At 46.1% G+C, this 25,970-nt stretch overlaps 1 protein-coding gene across 1 annotated transcript in view; it reads right to left on the bottom strand.

Annotated features, from left to right (window-relative positions):
* LOC126234226 (brain-specific angiogenesis inhibitor 1-associated protein 2-like) overlaps nt 1-25,970 on the bottom strand; it is a 639,899-nt gene that overhangs the window by 8,380 nt on the left and 605,549 nt on the right. The window contains exons 11-12 of the mRNA XM_049942915.1: nt 9,889-10,153; nt 3,920-4,056 (exon numbers count right to left, since the gene is read on the bottom strand). Of these exons, the coding sequence (XP_049798872.1) occupies nt 3,920-4,056; nt 9,889-10,153 (402 nt within the window). The remainder of the gene's footprint in view (nt 1-3,919; nt 4,057-9,888; nt 10,154-25,970) is intronic.

Below are 25,970 nucleotides of genomic sequence, written 5' to 3'. Positions count from 1 at the left end.
GATGACGAGGGCAGGGGGCTGCCATTGACTTGGTCAATCGCAGTGATACAATATACACTCCTGGAAATGGAAAAAAGAACACATTGACACCGCTGTGTCAGACCCACCATACTTGCTCCGAACACTGCGAGAGGGCTGTACAAGCAATGATCACACGCACGGCACAGCGGACACACCAGAAACCGCGGTGTTGGCCGTCGAATGGCGCTAGCTGCGCAGCATTTGTGCACCGCCGCCGTCAGTGTCAGCCAGTTTGCCGTGGCATACGGAGCTCCATCGCAGTCTTTAACACTGGTAGCATGCCGCGACATCGTGGACGTGAACCGTATGTGCAGTTGACGGACTTTGAGCGAGGGCGTATAGTGGGCATGCGGGAGGCCGGGTGGACGTACCGCCGAATTGCTCAACACGTGGGGCGTGAGGTCTCCACAGTACATCGATGTTGTCGCCAGTGGTCGGCGGAAGGTGCACGTGCCCGTCGACCTGGGACCGGACCGCAGCGACGCACGGATGCACGCCAATACCATAGGATCCTACGCAGTCCCGTAGGGGACCGCACCACCACTTCCCAGCAAATTAGGGACACTGTTGCTCCTGGGGTATCGGCGAGGACCATTCGCAACCGTCTCCATGAAGCTGGGCTACGGTCCCGCACACCGTTAGGCCGTTTTCCGCTCACGCCCCAACATCGTGCAGCCCGCCTCCAGTGGTGTCGCGACAGGCGTCAATGGAGGGACGAATGGAGACGTGTCGTCTTCAGCGATGAGAGTCGCTTCTGCCTTGGTGCCAACGATGGTCGTATGCGTGTTTGGCGCCGTGCAGGTGAGCGCCACAATCAGGACTGCATACGACCGAGGCACACAGGGCCAACACCCGGCATCATGGTGTGGGGAGCGATCTCCTACACTGGCCGTACACCACTGGTGATCGTCGAGGGGACACTGAATAGTGCACGGTACATCCAAACCGTCATCGAACCCATCGTTCTACCATTCCTAGACCGGCAAGGGAACTTGCTGTTCCAACAGGACAATGCACGTCCGCATGTATCCCGTGCCACCCAAAGTGCTGGCCAGCAAGATCTCCGGATCTGTCCCCCATTGAGCATGTTTGGGACTGGATGAAGCGTCGTCTCACGCGGTCTGCACGTCCAGCACGAACGCTGGTCCAACTGAGGCGCCAGGTGGAAATGGCATGGCAAGCCGTTCCACAGGACTACATCCAGCATCTCTACGATCGTCTCCATGGGAGAATAGCAGCCTGCATTGCCGCGAAAGGTGGATATACACTGTACTAGTGCCGACATTGTGCATGCTCTGTTGCCTGTGTCTATGTGCCTGTGGTTCTGTCAGTGTGATCATGTGATGTATCTGACCACAGGAATGTGTCAATAAAGTTTCCCCTTCCTGGGACAATGAATTCACGGTGTTCTTATTTCCAGGAGTGTAGAATGGATGGCTTCCTACATCTCACCTGTTTATTATCAGAAACCAACTAGAAACAGTTAAACCTTAAAATAACTAAAAACAAAACAGAATTCAAATAGATCTGCGGCTTATCAGCACTGTTGATTAATTAGTGTATCGAGGTGCAACGAGGAAAAAGAAAAGGTTTACAAGATATCATTTCTGACTGGAAGAAAACTCAGAAAGACTGATGAAATAACAATCTACAATAACAGTGCTCCCACTTGCTTCAACAAGTGAAGTTCACCATACGAAACGACTGAAAGCAAATAAACTGAATTAACATACAGAGACATATTGTTGCACCACACACTGAGGCCCATACATTTTTGTAGCACTGATTTCGAAGGTAAAAGTTTCTTAAGACTGTAGAGTTACGCGTTGCTCTACAAAGGAAGGAAGATTGGCCATAATGTCCCGTCGACATCGAGGTCAGTAGAGACGGAGCACAAGCTCGGATTATGTCAAGGATGGGGAGGGAAATTGCCCGTGCCCTTTCAAGGGAACCGTCCGACATTTGTCTGAAGCTATTTCGGGAAATCACGGAAGACCTAAATCTTGATGTCCGGAAGCGGGATTGAACCGTCGTCCTCCCCTGTTAACCACTGCGCCGCCTGGCTCGGTGCCACTGTGCAAAAAATTATGAAAGCGTTTGAAACGATATATTTTCAAATACACTGATGAGTCACAACATCATGATTAACTGCTTGGAACGAAATGCAGGAGCGATTCTGCGTGGCATGGCTTCGACAAGACGTTGGTAGGTTTCAGAAGGTATGTGGGACCAGATGTCTACGAACAGGACATGCAATCCGATAAATTAGGGGCCAGTGGTTTCTGGGCTCGGAAATGGCGCACTGTATGGCCCCAGATGTGTTCCATCGGGTTCACATCAGAAGAATATGGTGGCCAAGACATCAAGGTAAGTTGGCTATCATGCCCCTCGAATCAAGGTAGCACGATTCTCCGCTTGTAACGCGGACAGAAAGATAGCATCAGCGTTGGGTAAGAGACCAAGCCTGAAGGGATGGAGGTGGTCAGCCAAAATGGCCACATAGTCCATAGCTTTAGTAGTGCCTTCGATTACTACCGCTGGTCTCATAGGAGTTCAGATGAGTCCCCCCAGGAGCATAATACTGCCTCCCCCTTCCCTCCCCCTCCCTATGCCTGTGTTTATGGGGCGAACATATACATTTTTAGTTCCATTTTATATCTAGAATCACTCCATGAATTTTATGCCCTCAGTTGAAGTTGGGGACATACACACTGTGGTGACAAAAGTCATGGGACACCCCCTAATATCTTACCGGACCTTCGTTTGCCCGGGGTAGTGCAGCAGATCTACGTCGTATGGACTCAACACGTCGTTGTTGGAAGTCCCCTGCAGAAATATTGAGCCATGCTGCTCTATAGCCATCCACAACTGTGAAAGTGCTGCCAGTGCAAGAACTGACACGTGTCAAAATGTTCGGTGCGTTTCATGTCCGCAGATGTGGGTGGCAAATCATCCGCTCATATTGTCGAGAATATTCTTCAAACCAATAGTGAACAATTGTGGCCCTGTGACATGGTGCATTCTCACCCATAAAAATTCCACTGTTGAATGACTGCAGGTGGTCTGCAAGCAGCCAAACATAATTGTTTCCAGTCAACTATCGCTTCAGTTAGAGCAGAAGACCGAGTCTGTTCCATGCAAACACAGTTCACACCTCACGGAACCACCAGCTTGCACAGTGCCTTGTTGACAACTTGGCTCCAGGGCTACGTGAGGTCTGTGCCGCACTCGAATTCTACCATCATCTCTTACCAATTAAAATTGGGACTAATCTGATCATGCCACAGTTCTCCAGGAGTCTAGGGCCCAACGGATATGGTCAAGAGCCCCGGAGAGTCGCTGTAATTGTCGTATTGTTAGCAAAGGCACTCGCGGCGGTTGTCTGCTGCCATAGATCATTAACGGCGCATTTGGACCCATTGTGCTAACAGATACTTCCATCGTACGTTCCACATTCATTTCTGTGGCTATTTCACGCAGTGTTGCTTGTCTGTTAGCACTATAACCTTTCGGTTGTCAATTGTAGGATGTCGGTCACTGCGTTCTCCGTGGGCAGAGGTAAGCTATAAATTTGGTATTCTCGGCACACTCTTGATGCTATAGATCTCGGAATACTAAATTCCCTAACGATTTCCGGAATGAAACGCCCCATGCGTCTGGCTCCAAATATCGTTCCGCGTTCTATGTCTGTTAACTCCCGTCATGTGGCCATAATCAAGTCAAACACCTTTTCACATGAGTCAAGGGAGTACAAATGAGAGCTGCACCAATGGACTGCCCTTTTATACCTTGTGTACGCGATGCTACCGTCTTCTGTACATTTGCATATCGCTATCCCATGACTTTGGTCACCACAGAGTAAACAGATGAGGATTATCGAGGGACGGCTCTTGCTCACCTGACGCTGTCGTCGTCTGAGAAGTCGGCCTCCGGGGTGGGGTTGCTGAAGCCGCTGTCGTTGCTACTGTGCAGGCTGCTGGTGTTGGTGGCGCCCATGCGGAAGGTGGGCGGCAGCGGGGGCGGCGGCACGCGCCGCGGGACGGGCGCCGGCGGCAGCGGGGGCGGCGGGCCCGCTCGGCCCCCCGTCAGCATCCCGCCCCCGCCCGTCGGCGTCTGTAACACACACGTGCTCTGTTTCAGCTACGCGCCGATGCAGCCTGCAGCTTTGTTCACTCGAAGAACGAAAGATCTTGTAAACGGCAAGCTTAAGGACAGTCAAACGAAAACGAGACAGATAGAAGAAATGTAAGTAAATAGTTTGTAAGCTTGTTATACTACAGCTGTCTGTACCGCATGCGGATATCGATACTCGCCACTCTGGTGAGCACAGCATGCGACTGAAGGAGAGTGGTGGCTTTTCTTTAGCGTTGTGTCATCATGCAGTTTTGGTGCAGTCACTGCTCAACGCCATTTATATTAAATACGAGGGGGGACCCAAAAGAAACCGGACTGTTGTCATAAAAAATTTATTGATGAACCTTTTTACTAAATTACTTCAGCCACCTTCAAAATACTCTCCATTACGTGCGATGCACTTGTCAAGTCTCTTTTCCCACTGTTGGAAGCATGTTTGGAACTCTTCAAGTTTGATATTGTCCAGTGCCCTTTGCAAAGCTGTTTTTACCGCCTCCACATCGTCATAACGCTCCCCTTTTAGCGTTTTTTTCATTCGTGGAAAAAGTCGCACAGGGCTATGTCCGGCGAATACTGAGCGTGGTGAACGACAGACCACCTCTGAGATGCCAAATAGTGGGTCACTCGTAAGGCCGTGTGTGCCGGAGCGTTGCCGTGATGCAGAAACCAGGCACTTGATTGCCAAAGTTCCGGGCGTTTCCTCCTCCCATCCTCTCGCACACACCTTAAAACATCCACGTAAAAGTGCTGGTTAACAGTCTGGCCATGGGGTACGAATATCCGATGCACAATTCCACGAATATCAAAAAAGGCAATGATCATCGTCTTCACATTTGACCTAACTTGCCTTGCTTGTTTTCGCCTGGGAGAGTTGGGAGTCCTCCACTGGCTTGACGCTTGCTTGGTTTCTGGGTCAAACCCGTAACACCAACTCTCATCCCCTGTAATGACTTTGTTCAAGAAGTTTGGATCACCTGCAATCTCTGTTTTCAAGTCCTGAAACACATTCATGCGGATGGTTTTTTGCTCTTGTGTGAGAAGGCGCGGAACAAATTTAGCAACAACACGTCTCATGTGCAAATCCTCACTCAAAATCCGCTGGCACGAGCTCCAACTGACTCCTGTCTCTGCTGAAATTTGGTCGGTCGTTTGGCGACGATCCTCGTTGATCTTTTGGCGGACCTTTTCAATGTTCTTCTCATTTCGCGATGTTGAAGGGCGTCCAGAACGAGCTTGGTCTTCAACACACATCTCACCACGTTTAAAGCGCCCAAACCACTGGAAAACCTGTGTGCGGCTCATAGCGTCCTCCTGGAAAGCTTCCTGAAGCATTTGGTGTGTCTTCGTTGCAGTTTCTTTAAGCAGGAAACAAAATTTCACACACACTCTTTGTTCTTTTAAAGTTTCCATAACGACTTCGCAGAGGTAACCCGCCAACAGTCAGAGAAACACAATACCACACTTGCACGTTCAGCTCTACACTGACGCCGTCTGCACAGCTGTTTCATGGTCTCTACTAACACCATCTAGCGTGAGAACGCTGCACTACGTCTACGAGTGGCAGCGCCCTCGGAGTCCGGTTTCTTTTGGGTCCCCCCTCGTATGTCGAAGTAATTAGAAGTCTTGCCACGGCAGTTTGTGTTTGACGGTCCAGTGTTGCTGACCTATGCGAGATTGAGCCGCGGTTGGTAGTCGCGTGGTCTACGGTGCCTTACCACGGTTCGCGGGGCTCCCCACGTCCCCCCGCCGGCGGTTCGAGTGCACACTTGGGAATGGGAGTGTGTGTGTGTGTGTGTGTGTGTGTGTGTGTGTGTGTGTTGTTCTTAGCGTAAGTTAGGTTAAGTTAGATTAAGTTGTGTGTAATCCTAGGGACCAATGGTCTCAGCAGTTTGATTCCATAGGAACTTAAAACACACACACACACACACACACACACACACACAATACTGATGACTCCAAGATCGTGTGTCATGTCGCGAGAACAACAATGAACCATTGGAGCGATTACGGAACAAATATTGTGTACTGAACAATTACTCGGGTGAATTTTAAAGGTGACAGAGAGAGAGAGAGAGAGAGAGAGAGAGAGAGTCATATAGGCACTTCGGAAGTTCCCATTACAAACTTCCCGTACTTGTAGAGGAGCGTAAGTGCATAATATTTAAATAGGAACTAATGTCCGCACACGTAACGCTTCCGTTCTCCGACTGTTTCAATTCAAATGTTTAACTCATCCGCATCTGCTTGAGGAATTTAATTAAACGTAACGCAGTATAGTAATCAGGTAATAATTCGAAAGAAAAGGTAAAGAAACATCTATTTATCACTTAAGTGCTTTGTATTAACACTTAAACATTACGTGTTCACGGTACTAAAAAAATAAATAAATAAATAACAAAAAAAATTAAATAAAAGAAAGAAACAGAGAACGAACGCACAGAACAGTACTGAAGCCTTACAGCAGCAGCTGAATGTGACGACCACCAATTTCGTTACAAACACTATTCCTACGAGACGTGTTCTGATATACAATCTTCATCCCACCTGGTGTCTCTTCAATTTTTAGTACAGCAGCCAGAATTCGTGCCAGCAGATCTTCCTGTGTTTCAACAGGAGTCTCGTAAATTAAACTTTGCAGACGTTAAGTGAAATTACATGATCGTCTGACGTACTACACGTCATCCCGTCTACCGTACTCCATACAAGAACCAGCAACTCTGAGAATATTCTCTTTCCCTCAGCAAACGTGGATGGGTTACATATCCGAACTGAAACAGTCGTGGAAAGGAAACTGTACGTTTCCGGACATGAATTCCTGTTCAAAATGTTATGAAATCACTCCCCTCCACATATCCTAGAAGACTGTAACGGGAATTTCCGAACACACTGCATATTCAGTTTGACCAAAATCACTAGCGTAGACATTTTTCATTCGGATATTGTATCGCTGAAACATCAAAGAGATGCGTCGCAATCGGACTCGGGTACTCTCATGAAAACAACTATTAACGCCACGAGAAAGGCTTAATGCGAACTGCAAGAACTTTGGCGATCGTCTAAATTGATAGGAACGTACTTGAACTGTCGGTTTTATGTGTTTGTGCTCCAAACATTTCAACTGAGTGATTAATGTTTGGCAACTACAATGTAAAGTATTAGGTGGCTGAATTGCCAGTGAATGGTTACGTCGATTATTTGATGTGTTAGTTGTGAACAGTGCAGCCCAGAAAAGTTGACTATCTTCTGAACAACACAGTCACTGCAATATCGTACTTATCCGCCGGTACTGACCAGCGAATTTTCAGTCAAAACGTCCTCCCCTGCACGGAAATCACACAATGCGTGTACGAGCACTGCTTGTGACAAAGGAACGTTGACATATAGAAGTTTGGGTCTCGCTGTGAATCGTGCACGGGGAGAACAAAGCGGTGAAGGCGACCGTTAGCGCGAAGTGGGAAGCTCGGGTTTGAGTGCCAGTCCGCCACAAATTTCCATTGTCGTCATTCCCTTTTGCAGCCGATGTTTATTCGTATTCGCAACTGTAAATACATTTCATGTAGAGCCACTACAGCTTTGCACGGAATAATATAGGATAATAGTCATAATCGGCAGGACAACAAGAAAGTAATATTTCACAGTGTGGTGGAGAACATCTGTCTGGAGCTGAGATGTGGCCTCAAACAAGGAAGTTAAGGGAAAAATTAGAACAATGGAAATGGACTATAAGAGAAGATTGTTTTTTGAAGTTTTCCCGGTGGATCGAATACTCCGTCATTTCTTGGAGTGCATCCCAGTTATTATTAACTCTTGTACCGATATTGTGGCTGACAACTTATCTGCCATTCTTAAGGTGAGAGTCTTGCAAGATATGTAAAGCACTTTGCTCAGTGGAATAAATGCCCATGCGTCAAAGATTACAACAGCGTCGTCACAGATAAAATTTTGCGGTTCTAAGAGTAAAACAAAACAAGCTTGAAGTCTGCTAATCTACATTGCTTGCGAAGTATTTAGCTGACTATATGGATGGCATAATGTGAAATTTCAGTCAGTGGAGACCCTTAACAGTACTTCCTTTGAGAGCTCAAAGGTGAAATTAGGTATTTCCATGACTTGTCGAGCTGAAAACCCTCGTCTCGGACCGAGCGAGGTGGCGCAGTGGTTAGACACCGGACTCGCATTCGGGAGGACGACGGTTCAATCCCGCGTCCGGCCATCCTGATTTAGGTTTTCCGTGATTTCCCTAAATCACTCCAGGCAAATGCCGGGATGGTTCCTCTGAAAGGGCACGGCCGACTTCCTTCCCCATCCTTCCATAATCCGATGAGACCGATGACCACGCTGTCTGGTCTCCTTCCCCAAAACCAACCAACCAACCCTCGTCTCGGTTGAATAGCTTGTCTGCTAAATGCATCTTCATAGATTCCTTAACCACTGAATACCAGTGGGATGAGGCTATGTTCAGCATCTTAACTCTCCCGAAATGCATGGAATGGCCAGTGGAAATACAATTCTCAACCATTGCAGATTTGGTGGGCTGTAGTAGGTGAATGAATCGCTGGTGTTCAATGCAATATCCTTCTACAGTGTTTATTGTTTGTCCAATGCACCGTATACCACTGGCCATTCCATGGGTTACGGGAAAGCATAGGTACTGGCTGCAGCCTCATTCTACTAGGATAGAAGTGGTCAAGGAAGCTCTGGAAATACAATCAGTAGGAAACCTGCTCATCCGAGACGAGGGTTTCCACCTCAAAAAATCATAGACAGCCCTCATTTCACGTCTGCTATCTCAAAGGAAATACTGTTATTTGTATACACTGCCTGGTATCCCAACAAATGCCATCCATAATAATGAGCCAAATACTTCGTAAGCACTGTGGATTTGCTGAGTCTGCACTTGCTTTGTTTTATTCTTAGAGGTGTAAAGTTTTATCTATATCTGAAGCTCTTGTTACCGACAGTGTAATCATTGACTCATGGGCGTTTACTCAGCAGTGTAAAGTACTTCAAAATTCTTACAAGCCACTCACCTTGAGAATGGCTGAAAAGTTGCCAGCCGAAATATCCGGGATAAGAGTTAATGAGATCCCGATTGAGCTCCCGAAAAATGATGGAGTATATGAGAATATGTCTACATTTAATGACGTAAGATAGGACAAGAAACGAGGAGGTATGGAGGTGAATGGAAATAACGTGCTCCATAACAAAAGCCTGGGAGAATAGAGCGCTTCAGTGACACAGGATGTACGGAGGACGACCCAACTGTAGGAAGATATTAAACTGGGAGCCGCCCGCAAGGGCTAAGATTGGAGAAGTACATACAGGAAGCAATGAAAGAATTCTAAGGCTAGGGGGGTAAACCCTAAGAAGAAGAAGAAGACGATGAGAAGGAATACAGAAAAGAATGTAAAGAATATATAGAAGCAATGGTCGGTGAACGTATTACGAAACAACAGAACATCTCTACAGGAAGAACGAGCGTTGTTGGACCCAAGAGAAGTTGGGTGGATCAAGGAATCGCACTGTAAGACCTGATCTAATGTTAGAGGAAGAAGGAGGAGAAGAAAAGAAGATCCTGCAAGACAGTATATCTTGGCCGATCTTATCCTAGCCCGCACGATGGTCACGTGACGGTACAGGATGTAAGCGACATCCCCAGAACACGGATGTGGATGGAGCAGGTGGCAGGTAGCAGGTGTCACGTGGGGTGCCCCAGGAAGCGGCGGCGCTGACCTGCAGTGGGGGCCGGCTCCTGGCAGGCGGCAGCGACGCGTGTGCGGGCGGCGCGCAGCGTCCCGTGAGCAGGGGCAGGCTGCGCGGCCCGCCCCCCACGCCTCCGCCTCCGCCTCCGCCCCCGCCGCCCCCACCGCCGCTGACGGAGCTGCCGGTGGGCGAGCCGGGCGTCGTGGCGCTGGCGGACGAGGATCCGGCGCCGCTGCTGCCGCTGCCGCCGCTGCTCACGCTCTGGCCGTCCGGAGGACGCCCGTGCGTCGGCGACCTGCCACACGCAGGAGCCGAAGTCAGCACACCACCGACACAAACCCCGTGAATTCAGCACACATTAAACGAAAAGCGACTCCATGTTGCTCGACGTCGACCATAATCTTCAAACAGTGAATAGCTAACTGCATAAACACCTGATTACAATAGTTACAGACATGTTAGCTGCCATCTACAAGAAAGACTCCCATGTCAAAAGCGCCAAGCGTAAAAGCTCAAATCATTTCTCATTCATTACCACTCACTGCAACCTTCCAATCACATTGAGCAATTGCAATATACACATATCAAAAAAAGTTTTCCATCACCCCGGTTCCCAGAACTCCTGAAGATAGACATTGACTCTGGACACTGTATCACAGACACAGTCCCTTCGACTGTTCAGAGATCTACATCTACATCCACACTCCGCAAGCCACCTCACGGTGTGTGGAGGAGGGTAACTTGAGTACCTCTATCGGTTCTATTCCAGTCTCGTATTGTTCGTGGAAAGATTGTCGGTATGCCTCTGCGTGGGCTCTAACCCTCTGATTTTATCCTCATGTTCTCTTCGTGAGATATACGTGGGAAGGAGCAATATACTGCTTGACTCCTCGGTGAAAGTATGTTCTCGAAACTTCATCAAAAGCCCGTACCGAGCTACTGAGCGTCTCTCTTGCAGAGTCTTCCACTGGAGTTTATCTATCATCTCCGTAACGCTTTCGCGATTACTAAATGAACCTGTAACGAAGCGCGCTGCTCTCCGTTGGATCTTCTCTATCTCTTCTATCAACCCTATCTGGTACGGATGCCACACCGGTGAGCAGTATTGAAGCAATGGGCGAACAAGTGTACTGTAACCTACTTCTTTGTTTTCGGACGGCATTTCCTTAGGATTCTTCCAATGAATATGAGTCTGGCATCTGCTTTACCGTCGATTAATTTTACATGATCATTCCATTTTAAATCACTCCCAGATAATTTATGGAATTAATTGCTTCCAGTTGCTGACCTGCTATATTGTAGCTAAGTGATAAAGGATCTTTCTTACTGTGTATTCACAGCACATTACACGTGGCCTCATTGAGATTCAATTGCCATTCCCTGCACCATGCATGAATTCGTTGCAGATCGTCCTGCATTTCAGTACAATTTTCCATTGTTACAACCGCTCGATATATTACAGCATCATCTGCAAAAAGCCTCAGTGAACTTACGATGTTATCCAAAGGGTCATTTATATATATTGTGAATACCAGCGGTCCTACGACACTCCCCTGCGGCACGCCTGAAATCACTCTTACTTCAGAAGACTTCTCTCCACTGAGAATGACATGCTGCCTCCTGTTACCTACGAACTCTTCAATCCAATCAAACCAATGGTCTGGTAATCCATATGCTCTTACTTTGTTCATTAAACGACTGTGGGGAACTGTATCAAACGCCTTGCGGAAGTCAAGAAACACGGCATCTACCTGGAAACCCGAGTCTATGGCCCTCTGAGTCTCGTGGACGAACAGCGCGAGCTGGGTTTCACATGATCGTCTTTATCGAAAACCCTGATGATTCCTACACAGTAGATTTCTAGTCTCCAGAAGAGTCATTATACTCCAACATAATACCTGTTCCAAAATTCTACAACTGATCGAGTTATAGAGATACAGGTCTATAGTTCTGCAGATGTCACTAAACCCGTCCTAAGATGTAAACAACCATTCATGAGCAGCGCCTATTAGACGGAAGGGTCCGAGAGGCCATCAGTTCCAGTCATTCCATCAAGAAGGAGGCACACGGCTCGTGTTGCCTGTAGCTCAACCATGCCTAAACGGTTCAATACCGCGGTTCGGTCGCGTCCGCATTGTTACTTTGGGCCAGGAAGGTCTCTCAACTAGGGAAGTGTCCTGGCGGCTCGGAGAGAACCAAAGCGATGTTGTTCGGACATGGAGGAGATACAGAGAGACAGGAACGCTCGATGACATGCCTTTCTCAGGCCGCACAAGGGCTACTACTGCAGTGGATGACCGCTACCTACGGGTTATGGATCGGAAGAACACTGGCAGCAACGCCACCATGTTGAATAATGCTTTTCATGTAGACACAGGACGTCGTGTTACGACTCAAACTGTGCGCCATAGGCTGCATGACGCGCAACTTCACTCCTGATGTCCATGGCGAGGTCCATCTTTGCAACCACGACACCATGCAGTTCGGTACAGATGGTCCCAACAACATGCCGAATGGACAGCTCAGGAATGGCATCACATTCTCTTCACCGATGAGTGTCGCACATGCCTACAGCCAGACAATCTTCGGAGACGTGTTTTGAGGCAAGTCGTTCACGCAGAACGCCTTAGACACACTTTCCAGCTAGTGCAGCAAGGTGGAGGTTCCCTGCTGTTTTCGGGTGGCATTATGTGGGGTCGACGTACGCCGCTGGTGGTCATGGAAGATGCCGTAACTGCTGTACGACATTTGAATGCCATCCTCCGACAGATAGTGCAACCATTTCGGCAGCATATTGGCGAGGCATTCGTCTTCATGAACGGCAATTCGCGCCCCCATCGTGCACATCTTGTGAATGACTTCCTTCAAAATAACGACATCGCTCGACTGGAGTGTCCAGCTTGTTCTCCAGACATGAGCCCTATCGATCATGCCTGAGATGGATTGGAAAGGGCTGTTTTTGGGCGACGTGACCCACCAACCACTCTGAGGGATCTACGCCGAATCGCTACTGAAGAGTGGGATAATCTGGCCCAACAGGGCCTTGATGAACTTGTGGATAGTATGCCCCGACGAATACAGGCATGCATCAATACAAGAGTGCGTGCTACTGGGTATTAGAAGTACCGGTGTGTACAGCAATCTGGACCACCATCCCTGAAGATCTCGCTATATGGTGGTAGAACATGCAATGTATGGCTTTCATGAACAATAAAAATGGTGGAAATGATGTTTATGTTTTTCTCTATTCCAATTTTCTGTACATGCCCCGGAACTCTTGCAAAACTTTTTTTGATGTGTGTATTTACTGAAAGATATACAGAGTGATTCCTTCATGATGCTACAAACTTTCAGGGGGACACTGAAGAGGAAATGTGTCAAACTGAGTTACAGGACCCTGCTCCGGAAATGACTAAGTTGAAAATTATAAGCGGGAATCGTTCTGATACCTCTTACGTTGGAGTACATATACAGGTGCTGTCTTCGCTGTGATTGTAGGATACGTGACTTTCAAAGGAGGTAGTATGTCTGATATACATAGGCTCTAAAATGCACTCATTTTGAGCTATGAGGACTTGCTCTTCTTCGATACACACCTCTTGTAGTGATAAAAGTGCCCATAGTTTGTAAGGCCTGCATTTTATAGCCCAGTGTAAAAGAGACTTTCATCTAGTTTAGCTCTATAGTAGTAGAGGAAATGTTTCCACAGTATCGACGGCAAACAAGTGTGCATAGCTCCTAAAATATGCGTTTCAGAGCCCACGTTTAATAACAGTTCTTCTGATTGTGTTCCATATTACTACTACTGAAAATTGTGCACCCTACAATCATAGCGGCAACGGTATCAGTATATGAATTTCACTGTCAGAGGTATGAGAATGAGTTTCGCTTTAAACTTTCGACTTGCTCGATTGCGGACCAGGGTACTACACCTCAAACTGATACATTCATTCTTCTGCATCATCCCTGAAAGTTTGTCCCATCATCATGGAATCACTCTGTATACAATCAGCTGCTGGATAAATTGTACTGAGGTGTGCTGCTAGTCTATAATCTGTTCAACACAGTTCCCTTAATGCTGAATTCCACACACAAACATCAGGATTGGCTGTAGTGGCATGAGGTGCGAATAACCAATCAGTAAGCAAAATGCTGAAGCGACAGTATGTCCAGCGCCAGAAGATGATCCATACAGACCGGAAAAACACCACATCGCAATAACGTTCACACAGCATTAAACTTTGTGCAATGTTACCTACTTTCATAAAAAGACGCAAGGCGGATTTTATTTTGATTCTACCGTAAGAATATTGCCATGCAGGTTGTTGTAAATAACTTTATGGAAGGCTATCTCAAGAACATGGAAATCAGCAGTAAATAAAAAAAAAATTATCTGCTTTTCTTCGTGGTTTGGAAGTACAGTCCCCGATTATTCGGGTTAATACAAAACCGAGATGGCATGGATAACCAAGAAAAGTGTAGCATTGAAAATATCCATGCTTCTAAAGTAAACTAATATCTACTGTCCAGAACGTTTATTTCACACTCCAATGGAGTGTGTGCTGATATGAAACTTTCTGGTGGGTTAAAACTGTAAACTGTATGCCGGACCCGGACTCTAACCCGAGATATTTGCCTTTCCCCAATTCACTATATTTCCAAAACATGCTACATGCAATCTCTGAATGACCTTTACACGCTTTTCTTGTCGTAAACTGACATCTTCCGTACAAAATTACGTTTGAAAACTACACTGAATTTCATGTGTTTCGCTTTTAGTTAATATTCCGAATCCAAGCTCCCTTCTAACAACTTTATCCAAAATTTTTGAGAAAGTAATGTATTCAAGAGTAGCTTCACATATCTGTAGAAATGAAGTACTAACAAAATGTCAGTATGGTTTCCAGAAAGGTTTTTCAACAGAAAATGCTATATATGCTCTACCAATCAAATTTTGAATGATCTGAATAACCCAACACCACCCATTGGGATTTTTTGTGATCTCTCAAAGGCTTTTGATTGTGTAAATCATGAAATTCTGCTAGACAAGCTCAAGTATTGTGGCATGAGTGGGACAGTGCACAAATGGTTTAATTCGTACCTAACCAGAAGAGTGCAGAAAGTTGAAATAAGTAGTTCTCATAATATGCAAAGATCAGCACATTCCTCAAACTGGGGAACTATCAAGAATGGGGTTCCACAAGGGTCAGTCTTGGGTCCTTTGTTGTTCTTAATATATATTAATGACTTGCCATTCTATATTCATGAAGAGGCAAAGTTAGTTCTCTTTGCTGATGATACAAGTATAGTAATCACACCTGACAAACAAGAATTAACTGATGAAATTGTCAATACTGTCTTTCAGAAAATTACTAAGTGGTTCCTTGTAAACAGACTCTCACTGAATTTTGATAAGACACAGTACATACAGTTCTGTACAGTGAATGGTATGACGCCATTAATAAATATAGACCTTAATCAGAAGCATATAGCTAAGGCAGAATATTCCAAATTTTTAGGTGTGTCCATTGATGAGAGATTAAATTGGAAGAAACACATTGATGATCTGCTGAAACGTTTGAGTTCAGCTACTTATGCAATAAGGGTCACTGCAAATTTTGGTGATAAACATCTTAGTAAATTAGCTTACTACGCGTATTTTCACTCATTGCTTTCATATGGCATCATATTTTGGGGTAATTCATCACTGAGGAATAAAGTATTTATTGCACAAAAGCGTGTAATCAGAATAATAGCTGGAGTCCACCCAAGATCATCCTGCAGACATTTATTTAAGGATCTAGGGATATTCACAGTAGCTTCTCAGTATATATACTCTCTTATGAAATTTGTTATTAACAACCAAACCCAATTCAAAAGTAATAGCAGTGTGCATAACTACAATACTAGGAGAAAGGATGATTTTCACTATTCAAGATTAAATCTAACTTTGGCACAGAAAGGGGTGAATTATACTGGCACTAAAGTCTTTGGTCACTTACCAAATAGTATCAAAAATCTGACAGATAACCAACAAGTATTTAAGAAGAAATTAAAAGAATTTCTGAATGACAACTCCTTCTACTCCATAGAGGAATTTTTAGATACAAAATAAATAAATAAATAAATAAATAAAAAACACAAAAAATGAAAAAGTTGTTATATTAACTTAAGTATGTTGTTAAATTAACTTAATTATGTGATGTATTGGAAAATTTGATTCGTTCCACATCGTTACGAAATATCGTATTCATGATCCATGGAACTAGTATTAATCTAATCTAATCTAATCTAATCTGTTTCCGGTTTCTGTTTTTCACTTTTTTTTTCCTGATGACACTCGACGCTTCTGATTGTTTGGAGACTCAGAACGTAGGTATAGGCTTGCATAGTATAATAACAGATCAACGTCTTTTAATGGATCAATGGAAATGGGTTCGTCGATCACCTTGACTTCACTCTCTTCCAGTACTGAGGTGATTTCCCCCCCCCCCCCTCACTCTCTCTCTCTCTCTCTCTGTCCCCTCTCTCTCTAGAAAGAGAGAGAGACAGAGAGAGAGAGAGAGAGAGAGAGAGAGAGAGAGAGAGAGAGAGAGATAGACAGCAAACTTACTATTATGGACATACAGATACGTGTCCACATCACCATCCTAAGGAGAAACGTAACTCTAAATGAAAATATTCGTTCTAATTTTATAACATAATACTATGCTTTTTAATCTTCTCTAAAATCGCTGAATTACCTACATGCAGTCCGCAAGCTGGATTATCTGTGCCTAGAAAATCGAGAACTTATTGTACGAGGGCTGTTCGGAAAGTAAGATCCTGGTCGCGAAACTGAAATCACTGTCAAAACCAAAAGTATTTTATTTGCAAAAGTTAGCTATACTTTCCTGTTACTTCTCTACGTAGTCACCGCTCCAAGTTAGAAATTTGTCACAGTATTGTACCAATTTTTCAATACCCTCGTCATATGTTGTTGTTGTTGTTGTGGTCTTCAGTCCTGAGTCTGGTTTGATACAGCTCTCCATGCTACTCTATCCTGTGCAAGCTTCTTCATCTCCCAGTAGCTACTGCAACCTACATCCTTCTGAATCTGCTTAGTGTATTCATCTCTTGGTCTCCCTCAACGATTTTTACCCTCCACGCTGCCCTCTAATACTAAATTGGTGATTCCTTGATGCCTCAAAACATGTCCTACCAACCGATCCCTTCTTCAAGTCAAGTTGTGCCACAAACTTCTCTTCTCCCCAATCCTGTTCAATACTTCCTCATTAGTTATGTCATCTACCCATCTAATCTTCAGCATTCTTCTGTAGCACTACATTTCAAAAGCTTCTATTCTCTACTTGTCCAAACTATTTATCGTCCATGTTTCACTTCCATACATGGCTAAACTCCATACAAATACTTTCAGAAATGACTTCCTGACACTTAAATCTATACTCGATGTTAACAAATTTCTCTTCTTCAGAAACGCTTTCCTTGCCATTGCCAGTCTACATTTTATATCCTCTCTACTTCGACCATCATCGGTTATTTTGCTCCTCAAATAGCAAAACTCCTTTACTACTTTAAGAGACTCATTTCCTAATCTAATTCCCTCAGCATCACCTGACTTAATTCGAGCACATTCCATTATCCTCGTTTTGCTTTTGTTGATGTTCATCTTATACCCTCCTTTCAAGACACTATCCATTCCATTCAACTGCTCTTCCAAGTCCTTTGCTGTCTCTGACAGAATTACTCAGTCATCGGCGAACCTCAAAGTTTTTATTTCTTCTCCGTGGATTTTAATACCTACTCAGAATTTTTCTTTTGTTTCCTTCACTGCTTGCTCAATATAAAGATTGAATAACATCGGGGAGAGACTACAACCCCGTCTCACTCCCTTCCCAACCACTGCTTCCCTTTGATGCCTCTCGAGTCTTATAACTGCCATCTGGTTTCTGTACAAATCGTAAATAGCCTTTCGCTCCCTGTATTTTACCGCTGCCACCTTGAGAATTTGAAAGAGCGTATTCCAGTCAACATTGTCAAAAGCTTTCTCTAAGTCTACAAATGCCAGAAACTTAGGTGTGCCTTTCCTTAATCTAGCTTCTAAGATAAGTCGTAGGGTCAGTATTGCCTCACGTGTTCCAACATTTCTACGGAATCCAAACTGATCTTCCCCGAGGTCGGCTTCTACTGGTTTTTCCATACGTCTGTAAAGAATCCGCGTTAGTATTTTGCAGCTGTGACTTATGAAACTGATAGTTCGGTAATTTTCACATTTGTCAACACCTGCTTTCTTTGGGATTGGAATTATTATATTCTTCTTGGTCTGATGGTATTTCGCCTGTTTCATACATCTTGCTCACCAGATGGTACAGTTTCGTCATGACTGGCTCTCCCAAGGCTGTCAGTAGTTCTAATGGAATGTTGTCTACTCCCGGGGCCTTGTTTCGACTCGGGTCTTTCAGTGCTCTGTCAAACTCTTCACGCAGTATTATATCTCCCATTTCATTTTCATCTACATCCTCTTCCATTTCCATAATATTGTCCTCACGTACATCGCCCTTATATAGAACCTCTATATACTCCTTCCACCTTTCTGCTTTCCCTTCTTTGCTTAGAACTGGGTTTCCATCTGAGCTTTTGATATTCATACAAGTGGTTCTCTTTTCTCTGAAGGTCTCTTTAATTTTCCTGTAGGCAATATCTATCTTACCCCTAGTGAGATAAGCCTCCACATCCTTACATTTGCTCTTTAGCCATGCCTGCTTAGCTATTTTGCACTTCCTGTCGATCTCATTTTTGAGACGTTTGTATTCCTTTTTGCCTGCTTCATTTACTGCATTTTTATATTTTCTCCTTTCATCAATTAAATTCAGTATTTCTTCTGTCACCCAAGGATTTCTACTAGCCCTCCTCTTTTTACCTACTTGATCCTCTGCTGCCTTCGCTACTTCATCCATCAAAGCTACCCATTCTTCTTCTACTGTATTTCTTTCCCCCATTCCTGTCAATTGTTCCCCTTATGCTCTCCCTGAAACTCTGTACAACCTCTGGTTTAGTCAGTTTATGCAGGTCCCATCTCCTTATATTCCCACCTTTTTGCAGTTTCTTCAGTTTTGATCTACAGGTCATAACCAATAGATTGTGGTCAGAGTCCACATCTGCCCCTGGAAATGTCTTACAATTTAAAACCCTCGTCATATAAGATGCCCAAATGTGCTTTCCGCCGATCCTCTACGCTGGTCTGCACCTCGTCGTGTGTGCCAAAATGTTGTCCTCACAACGAGCCGTTCACGCGAGCCGAGATGAAAATCAGAGGGAGCCACGTCCGCGCTTTATGGTGGGCGATCAAAAAGACTCTCCATCGCAAACTCCGCAGGAGCGTCTTTCTTGCCCCTGCAGTGTGATGCCGAGAATTTTCATGACGAAGAAACTGTTTGACAGTTATATGATGTGGACTGCATGCAATCAAGCGATATGTCACAGCAGGCGCACACACTTGGTGGGAGACACTATTTTCTAGGTATCTTTACGCGCCCACTGTGCGCTCAGAATTTCTGAGTCAGAACTAGAGAGAGCGACGTGACGCGATTGGCGGGCATACTACGAACACTGCCCAACACATCTGTGCAAAGCTTTGGGCCCGATCGAACACTACTTCCCGAACAGCCCTCGTTGAACTTTTTCAAATACACTCCTGGAAATTGAAATAAGAACACCGTGAATTCATTGTCCCAGGAAGGGGAAACTTTATTGACACATTCCTGAGAGTAGCTTACAATTCTGTGTAATACAAAACAGGGAGCCCAAGTCTGAGGCTGCTTCCAAAGAATAAGACAGAGAAGAATTTCCCCTACTAGAATTCAATATGGTTGACGATTTAAAATCATGTAAAGCTTATTTTAAAAAAATTTACCTAGGATACAGCCCATCATATTGCCAATCAGTGTGTATTGTCCTGCTATGTTCACACGTATGAGAGACCTCAGGTTATCCCTTACACTTCACCACAGCTTTGAGTCTACTGGTAAGTTCATGTGATGGAGTGGAAGGTGGACAGGTTAAGGTTGATAAATATCGCTAAATGGTGCCCACCAGGCTCAAGTTGAACCCTTTATTTCTAGATCTGTCTCTGGAACTCACTATTCAAGTCAAGGTTTTTACTAATCATCATTGCATCACTAGTATCAATATTTACGGTTTCTTTCGTAGCAGGTCATCATACAACACCCTCAACATATTAATTCAACGAAACTATTTTCTACCTCAGGCATTGAGACTAAAATATAACAAATCTGAGTTGTTGCTCTTCCAGAGGCCGTTGACGAACTTCTCCAGCTATTTTCTACAATTCGTGAAAATTATTCTGCTTCTGTGAAAGAGGTAGTACGCCCAACTGCAGGTCTCGTATAATGATTCCGGGTGTAATGTGTACGACGAAATGGCTGTTTGCTGAAATGAGACAGCGAAATTTATGAACAGCGTTCCTGTACTTATTTCCCTTTATTATTTATTGTCTGTCGTATCTTGGGGAGAATTATTTATTGCTTTTGTTTGAAATACTCTATACACGGAAAAAATGGAGGAATCAGTAACAATAAGAAAGAAAGGATTTGTTTTTCATCGTGCTTAGTGGTAATGAAGAATTTCCCCAGTTTGCCAAAGATTGGAAAGAGAAATCGGCCGTAGCCGTATGAGTTATAGACAGTTACGGCCCGAATCCTGAACTTTAAAAAACAGACGCGGCCCTGCGCGTGCGACTTATTACGGCGGTAAAGGAGGCGCGACAGCCAAGGGGGCGTGCTGCTCGTGCTAGTCTAGATTCACGAGCCGGCAGCCAGAGAGTCGTTGTGTTCGCTACTAGATGGGGGTAGGTTTGAGTCACTTAGCTGAGCAGGCGACATGTTTCAGATTTGTGACTGGCGGAAACTAGCGCGAGAATACTACGGCCGCAGGAATGCGAGTTTAACTGTTGGTGTGGCACGTGATCTGGAAAAACCCAGCGGCATTCTGCCATTGAGGCCATTTCCTTGGCGGAAGCAAAAGACTACTACATTGTCTAAATAAATCAATATTGTGCAAAACACGAACCAAGATGGGTATAAAATAACTAAGCACTTCTACACAAAAGGGAAAACCAGACGAGTATGTGCATGTAAACGAGCCCTCAATCAGACCAGTAGTTAGCAGTTTCTGAAATGCTTCCACCCCTAGGTCGAAAGCCAATAATCATGCCCTTTTGCAGTCAGATAAGTCGCTCGGTTCAAGCATACCGAGAACCACTACACTGTTTTCTGCGTCTCCGGACAGGCTTTGCGACGCTCTTCACTGCTACTGCTGCCACCTGCCGTGTGTGAGTGGTTACTTCACGTTGACGCCGAACTTGTTATCGGACCGTACAGTTTTTACATAGCACAAAGTCATAATACAACGTTATACTGACAAAACTGTAATTTATGAGTGAAGTAAAATGCTCTACCAGAAGAACCAAAAACAATATCGGAAAGCTGAGAAAATTTGGATCTCATTTGATACGTTTTATATATGTTTAATGTGAGATAAATGTTATAAATTTCCTTCCTCCCATCTGCCTTAGGCTGTGGTGTGTCATCTTCGTGTCTACTCTATAGTGCAGTGTTGAAGTGAGTGTACAGTGTTGTGCGTCCCCTTTTATAAGCGTTACGAACAGAAACCAAACTGTCGCCGTATTTTTTAATTGTCGCTGTGTACTTACTGTGTGTCTTAATTAGCATCACTAACCCTTTTGTTTTTATTTTAACTTCTACAACTTTCCTCCATTTTACAGTTTTAAAAATTCGCCGTTTTATGCCTGTTTTTATTGTTGGTTATCTTCTCATTATGTTTTTAACTCTTATGTACGCTGAAGAGCGGCATATTAAGCTATTGCCACCCCCCCCCTCCCTCCTCTGGGGGGAATCGAAATTCAGTACAGGGAAAAAAATAAATTTCCTTATCTTTGACGATTTACAACCTCCTAGGATGCACTAGCTTCCATTTCCTTCCGTAAAATGTTGCCTCGTCGGTATTCCTCTCATTCCAAGCTATTCCGAGGACGTCTATTGTAAAAGTTAGTGTACAATGTGCATGCCGATAAAACTCAGAAACAAGTCCCGGTTCGATCAAGGGAGCTACATCGTGTAGTAGCCCTATATCCCCCATCCACGAAGAAGGTTCCCTTTTTTACCAGAGGGGCGTGCTTTAGAAGATATAAGGCCTGGGAAGTTTCTCCCTTCAGAAATTTCTGGAACATTTCAGAACATTTGGGAGTATTCGAGAGCATTGATTGCACAATGTTCCGGAATGTTCCACAATGATCCAGGAGGTTCTGGAATGTTTGCGAATAGTTTTCATTATTCTGGAAGATTCGGAATTTTCGGGGTCATCTCAGAACATCCCTGATCATTGTGGAACATTCAAAACACTCCCGAATGTTGTGGAATGATCTGGAACATTATGGACCATTTGAAGACTTTTTGGTATGTTTCGGAATCCACCACTGGTGCGGCTATCCATTAGTAGAGTTACCCGTCTTGGGTTCTGACGTCAGTGACGTAGGGAGGAACGGAAAAAGAAGTGCAGTGAGTGAATAAAAACCAGCAGTGAAGTGTGAATATACAAAGTGATACAGTGAATGAATATAAATCGAAGATATTTACTCGGACGCTCCAAGAGGCACCGGTAAAACGGTTCTAATAAATACACTCCTGGAAATGGAAAAAAGAACACATTGACACCGGTGTGTCAGACCCACCATACTTGCTCCGGACACTGCGAGAGGGCTGTACAAGCAATGATCACACGCACGGCACAGCGGACACACCAGGAACCGCGGTGTTGGCCGTCGAATGGCGCTAGCTGCGCAGCATTTGTGCACCGCCGCCGTCAGTGTCAGCCAGTTTGCCGTGGCATACGGAGCTCCATCGCAGTCTTTAACACTGGTAGCATGCCGCGACAGCGTGGACGTGAACCGTATGTGCAGTTGACGGACTTTGAGCGAGGGCGTATAGTGGGCATGCGGGAGGCCGGGTGGACGTACCGCCGAATTGCTCAACACGTGGGGCGTGAGGTCTCCACAGTACATCAATGTTGTCGCCAGTGGTCGGCGGAAAGTGCACGTGCCCGTCGACCTGGGACTGGACCGCAGCGACGCACGGATGCACGCCAAGACCGTAGGATCCTACGCAGTGCCGTAGGGGACCGCACCGCCACTTCCCAGCAAATTAGGGACACTGTTGGTCCTGGGGTATCGGCGAGGACCATTCGCAACCGTCTCCATGAAGCTGGGCTACGGTCCCGCACACCGTTAGGCCGTCTTCCGCTCACGCCCCAACATCGTGCAGCCCGCCTCCAGTGGTGTCGCGACAGGCGTGAATGGAGGGACGAATGGAGACGTGTCGTCTTCAGCGATGAGAGTCGCTTCTGCCTTGGTGCCAATGATGGTCGTATGCGTGTTTGGCGCCGTGCAGGTGAGCGCCACAATCAGGACTGCATACGACCGAGGCACACAGGGCCAACACCCGGCATCATGGTGTGGGGAGCGATCTCCTACACTGGCCGTACACCACTGGTGATCGTCGAGGGGACACTGAATAGTGCACGGTACATCCAAACCGTCATCGAACCCATCGTTCTACCATTCCTAGACCGGCAAGGGAACTTGCTGTTCCAACAGGACAATGCACGTCCGCATGTATCCCGTGCCACCAAACGTGCTCTAGAAGGTGTAAGTCAACTACCCTGGCCAGCAATATCTCCGGATCTGTCCCCCATTGAGCATGTTTGGGACTGGATGAAGCGTCGTCTCACGCGGTCTGCACGTCCAGCACGAACGCTGGTCCAACTGAGGCGCCAGGTGGAAATGGCATGGCAAGCCGTTCCACAGAACTACATCCAGCATCTCTACGATCGTCTCCATGGGACAATAGCAGCCTGCATTGCTGCGAAAGGTGGATATACACTGTACTAGTGCCGACATTGTGCATGCTCTGTTGCCTGTGTCTATGTGCCTGTGGTTCTGTCAGTGTGATCATGTGATGTATCTGACCCCAGGAATGTGTCAATAAAGTTTCCCCTTCCTGGGACAATGAATTCACGGTGTTCTTATTTCAATTTCCAGGAGTGTATATTGCTGGCGGAAATACGTTCTGAACAACACATCGCACTTGCACCGCCGTCATCCGACATTGCAGCCACACTTACGGAAGGAGGACGAACTGCCCATTTCGCCCTACAACTACCTCTGAATATGGCCGAACAACAATTCCCGGAATGTAAAGTCTCGAGAGCATCTGGAGGGGGTGAACTTCTAAGGCAAGCTGAAATTATCTGCGGGAACAAATGCGCAATAGCAATAAAAAAAATCACTCGAAGCCATGGACAGAACATTAAAAGACTTGCGAGGAAACGCTGAAGTGATGGGAGTGTGGCTCTATTCATAGTCTCAGAATATTTTTAACAAACACTTCCAGTTATCCTCAAGTTAACACCAGGAAACGAGATCAGTGGATGCTTAAAAGAATCACATCTCTGGTCACAGATACAAATACACAAAAAAATATGAGAGTTGAAGTAAAGAAAGGCGAAACAGCAGCACATTTTGCTCAACAACACTTACAAATAGACGAAGGCAAATATCGTACTGACGAGACGACTGGCGTCTTTAAAATCAACAGATTTCTGCAGGATAGCCTTGTTGAAGACGAACCCATCGACTAAATACACTCCTGGAAATTGAAATAAGAACACCGTGAATTCATTGTCCCAGGAAGGGGAAACTTTATTGACACATTCCTGGCGTCAGATACATCACATGATCACACTGACAGAACCACAGACACATAGACACAGGCAACATAGCATGCACAATGTCGGCACTAGTACAGTGTATATCCACCTTTCGCAGCAATGCAGGCTGCTATTCTCCCATGGAGACGATCGTAGAGATGCTGGATGTAGTTCTGTGGAACGGCTTGCCATGCCATTTCCACCTGGCGCCTCAGTTGGACCAGCGTTCGTGCTGGACGTGCAGACCGCGTGAGACGACGCTTCATCCAGTCCCAAACATGCTCAATGGGGGACAGATCCGGAGATCTTGCTGGCCAGGGTAGTTGACTTACACCTTCTAGAGCACGTTGGGTGGCACGGGATACATGCGGACGTGCATTGTCCTGTTGGAACAGCAAGTTCCCTTGCCGGTCTAGGAATGGTAGAACGATGGGTTCGATGACGGTTTGGATGTACCGTGCACTATTCAGTGTCCCCTCGACGATCACCAGTGGTGTACGGCCAGTGTAGGAGATCGCTCCCCACACCATGATGCCGGGTGTTGGCCCTGTGTGCCTCGGTCGTATGCAGTCCTGATTGTGGCGCTCACCTGCACGGCGCCAAACACGCATACGACCATCAGTGGCACCAAGGCAGAAGCGACTCTCATCGCTGAAGACGACACGTCTCCATTCGTCCCTCCATTCACGCCTGTCGCGACACCACTGGAGGTGGGCTGCACGATGTTGGGGCGTGAGCGGAAGACGGCCTAATGGTGTGCGGGACCGTAGCCCAGCTTCATGGAGACGGTTGCGAATGTTCCTCACCGATACCCCAGGAGCAACAGTGTCCCTAATTTGCTGGGAAGTGGCGGTGCGGTCCCCTACGGCACTGCGTAGGATCCTACGGTCTTGGCGTGCATCCGTGCGTCGCTGCGGTCCGGTCCCAGGTCGACGGGCACGTGCACCTTCCGCCGACCACTGGCGACAACATCGATGTACTGTGGAGACCTCACGCCCCACGTGTTGAGCAATTCGGCGGTACGTCCACCCGGCCTCCCGCATGCCCACTATACGCCCTCGCTCAAAGTCCGTCAACTGCACATACGGTTCACGTCCACGCTGTCGCGGCATGCTACCAGTGTTAAAGACTGCGATGGAGCTCCGTATGCCACGGCAAACTGGCTGACACTGACGGCGGCGGTGCACAAATGCTGCGCAGCTAGCGCCATTCGACGGCCAACACCGCGGTTCCTGGTGTGTCCGCTGTGCCGTGCGTGTGATCATTGCTTGTACAGCCCTCTCGCAGTGTCCGGAGCAAGTATGGTGGGT

The sequence above is a fragment of the Schistocerca nitens genome, chromosome 2 (genome assembly GCF_023898315.1).
Source record: "Schistocerca nitens isolate TAMUIC-IGC-003100 chromosome 2, iqSchNite1.1, whole genome shotgun sequence".
In the NCBI taxonomy this organism is placed as follows: domain Eukaryota; kingdom Metazoa; phylum Arthropoda; class Insecta; order Orthoptera; family Acrididae; genus Schistocerca; species Schistocerca nitens.
This window is presented reverse-complemented; position numbering and strand designations above follow the sequence as displayed.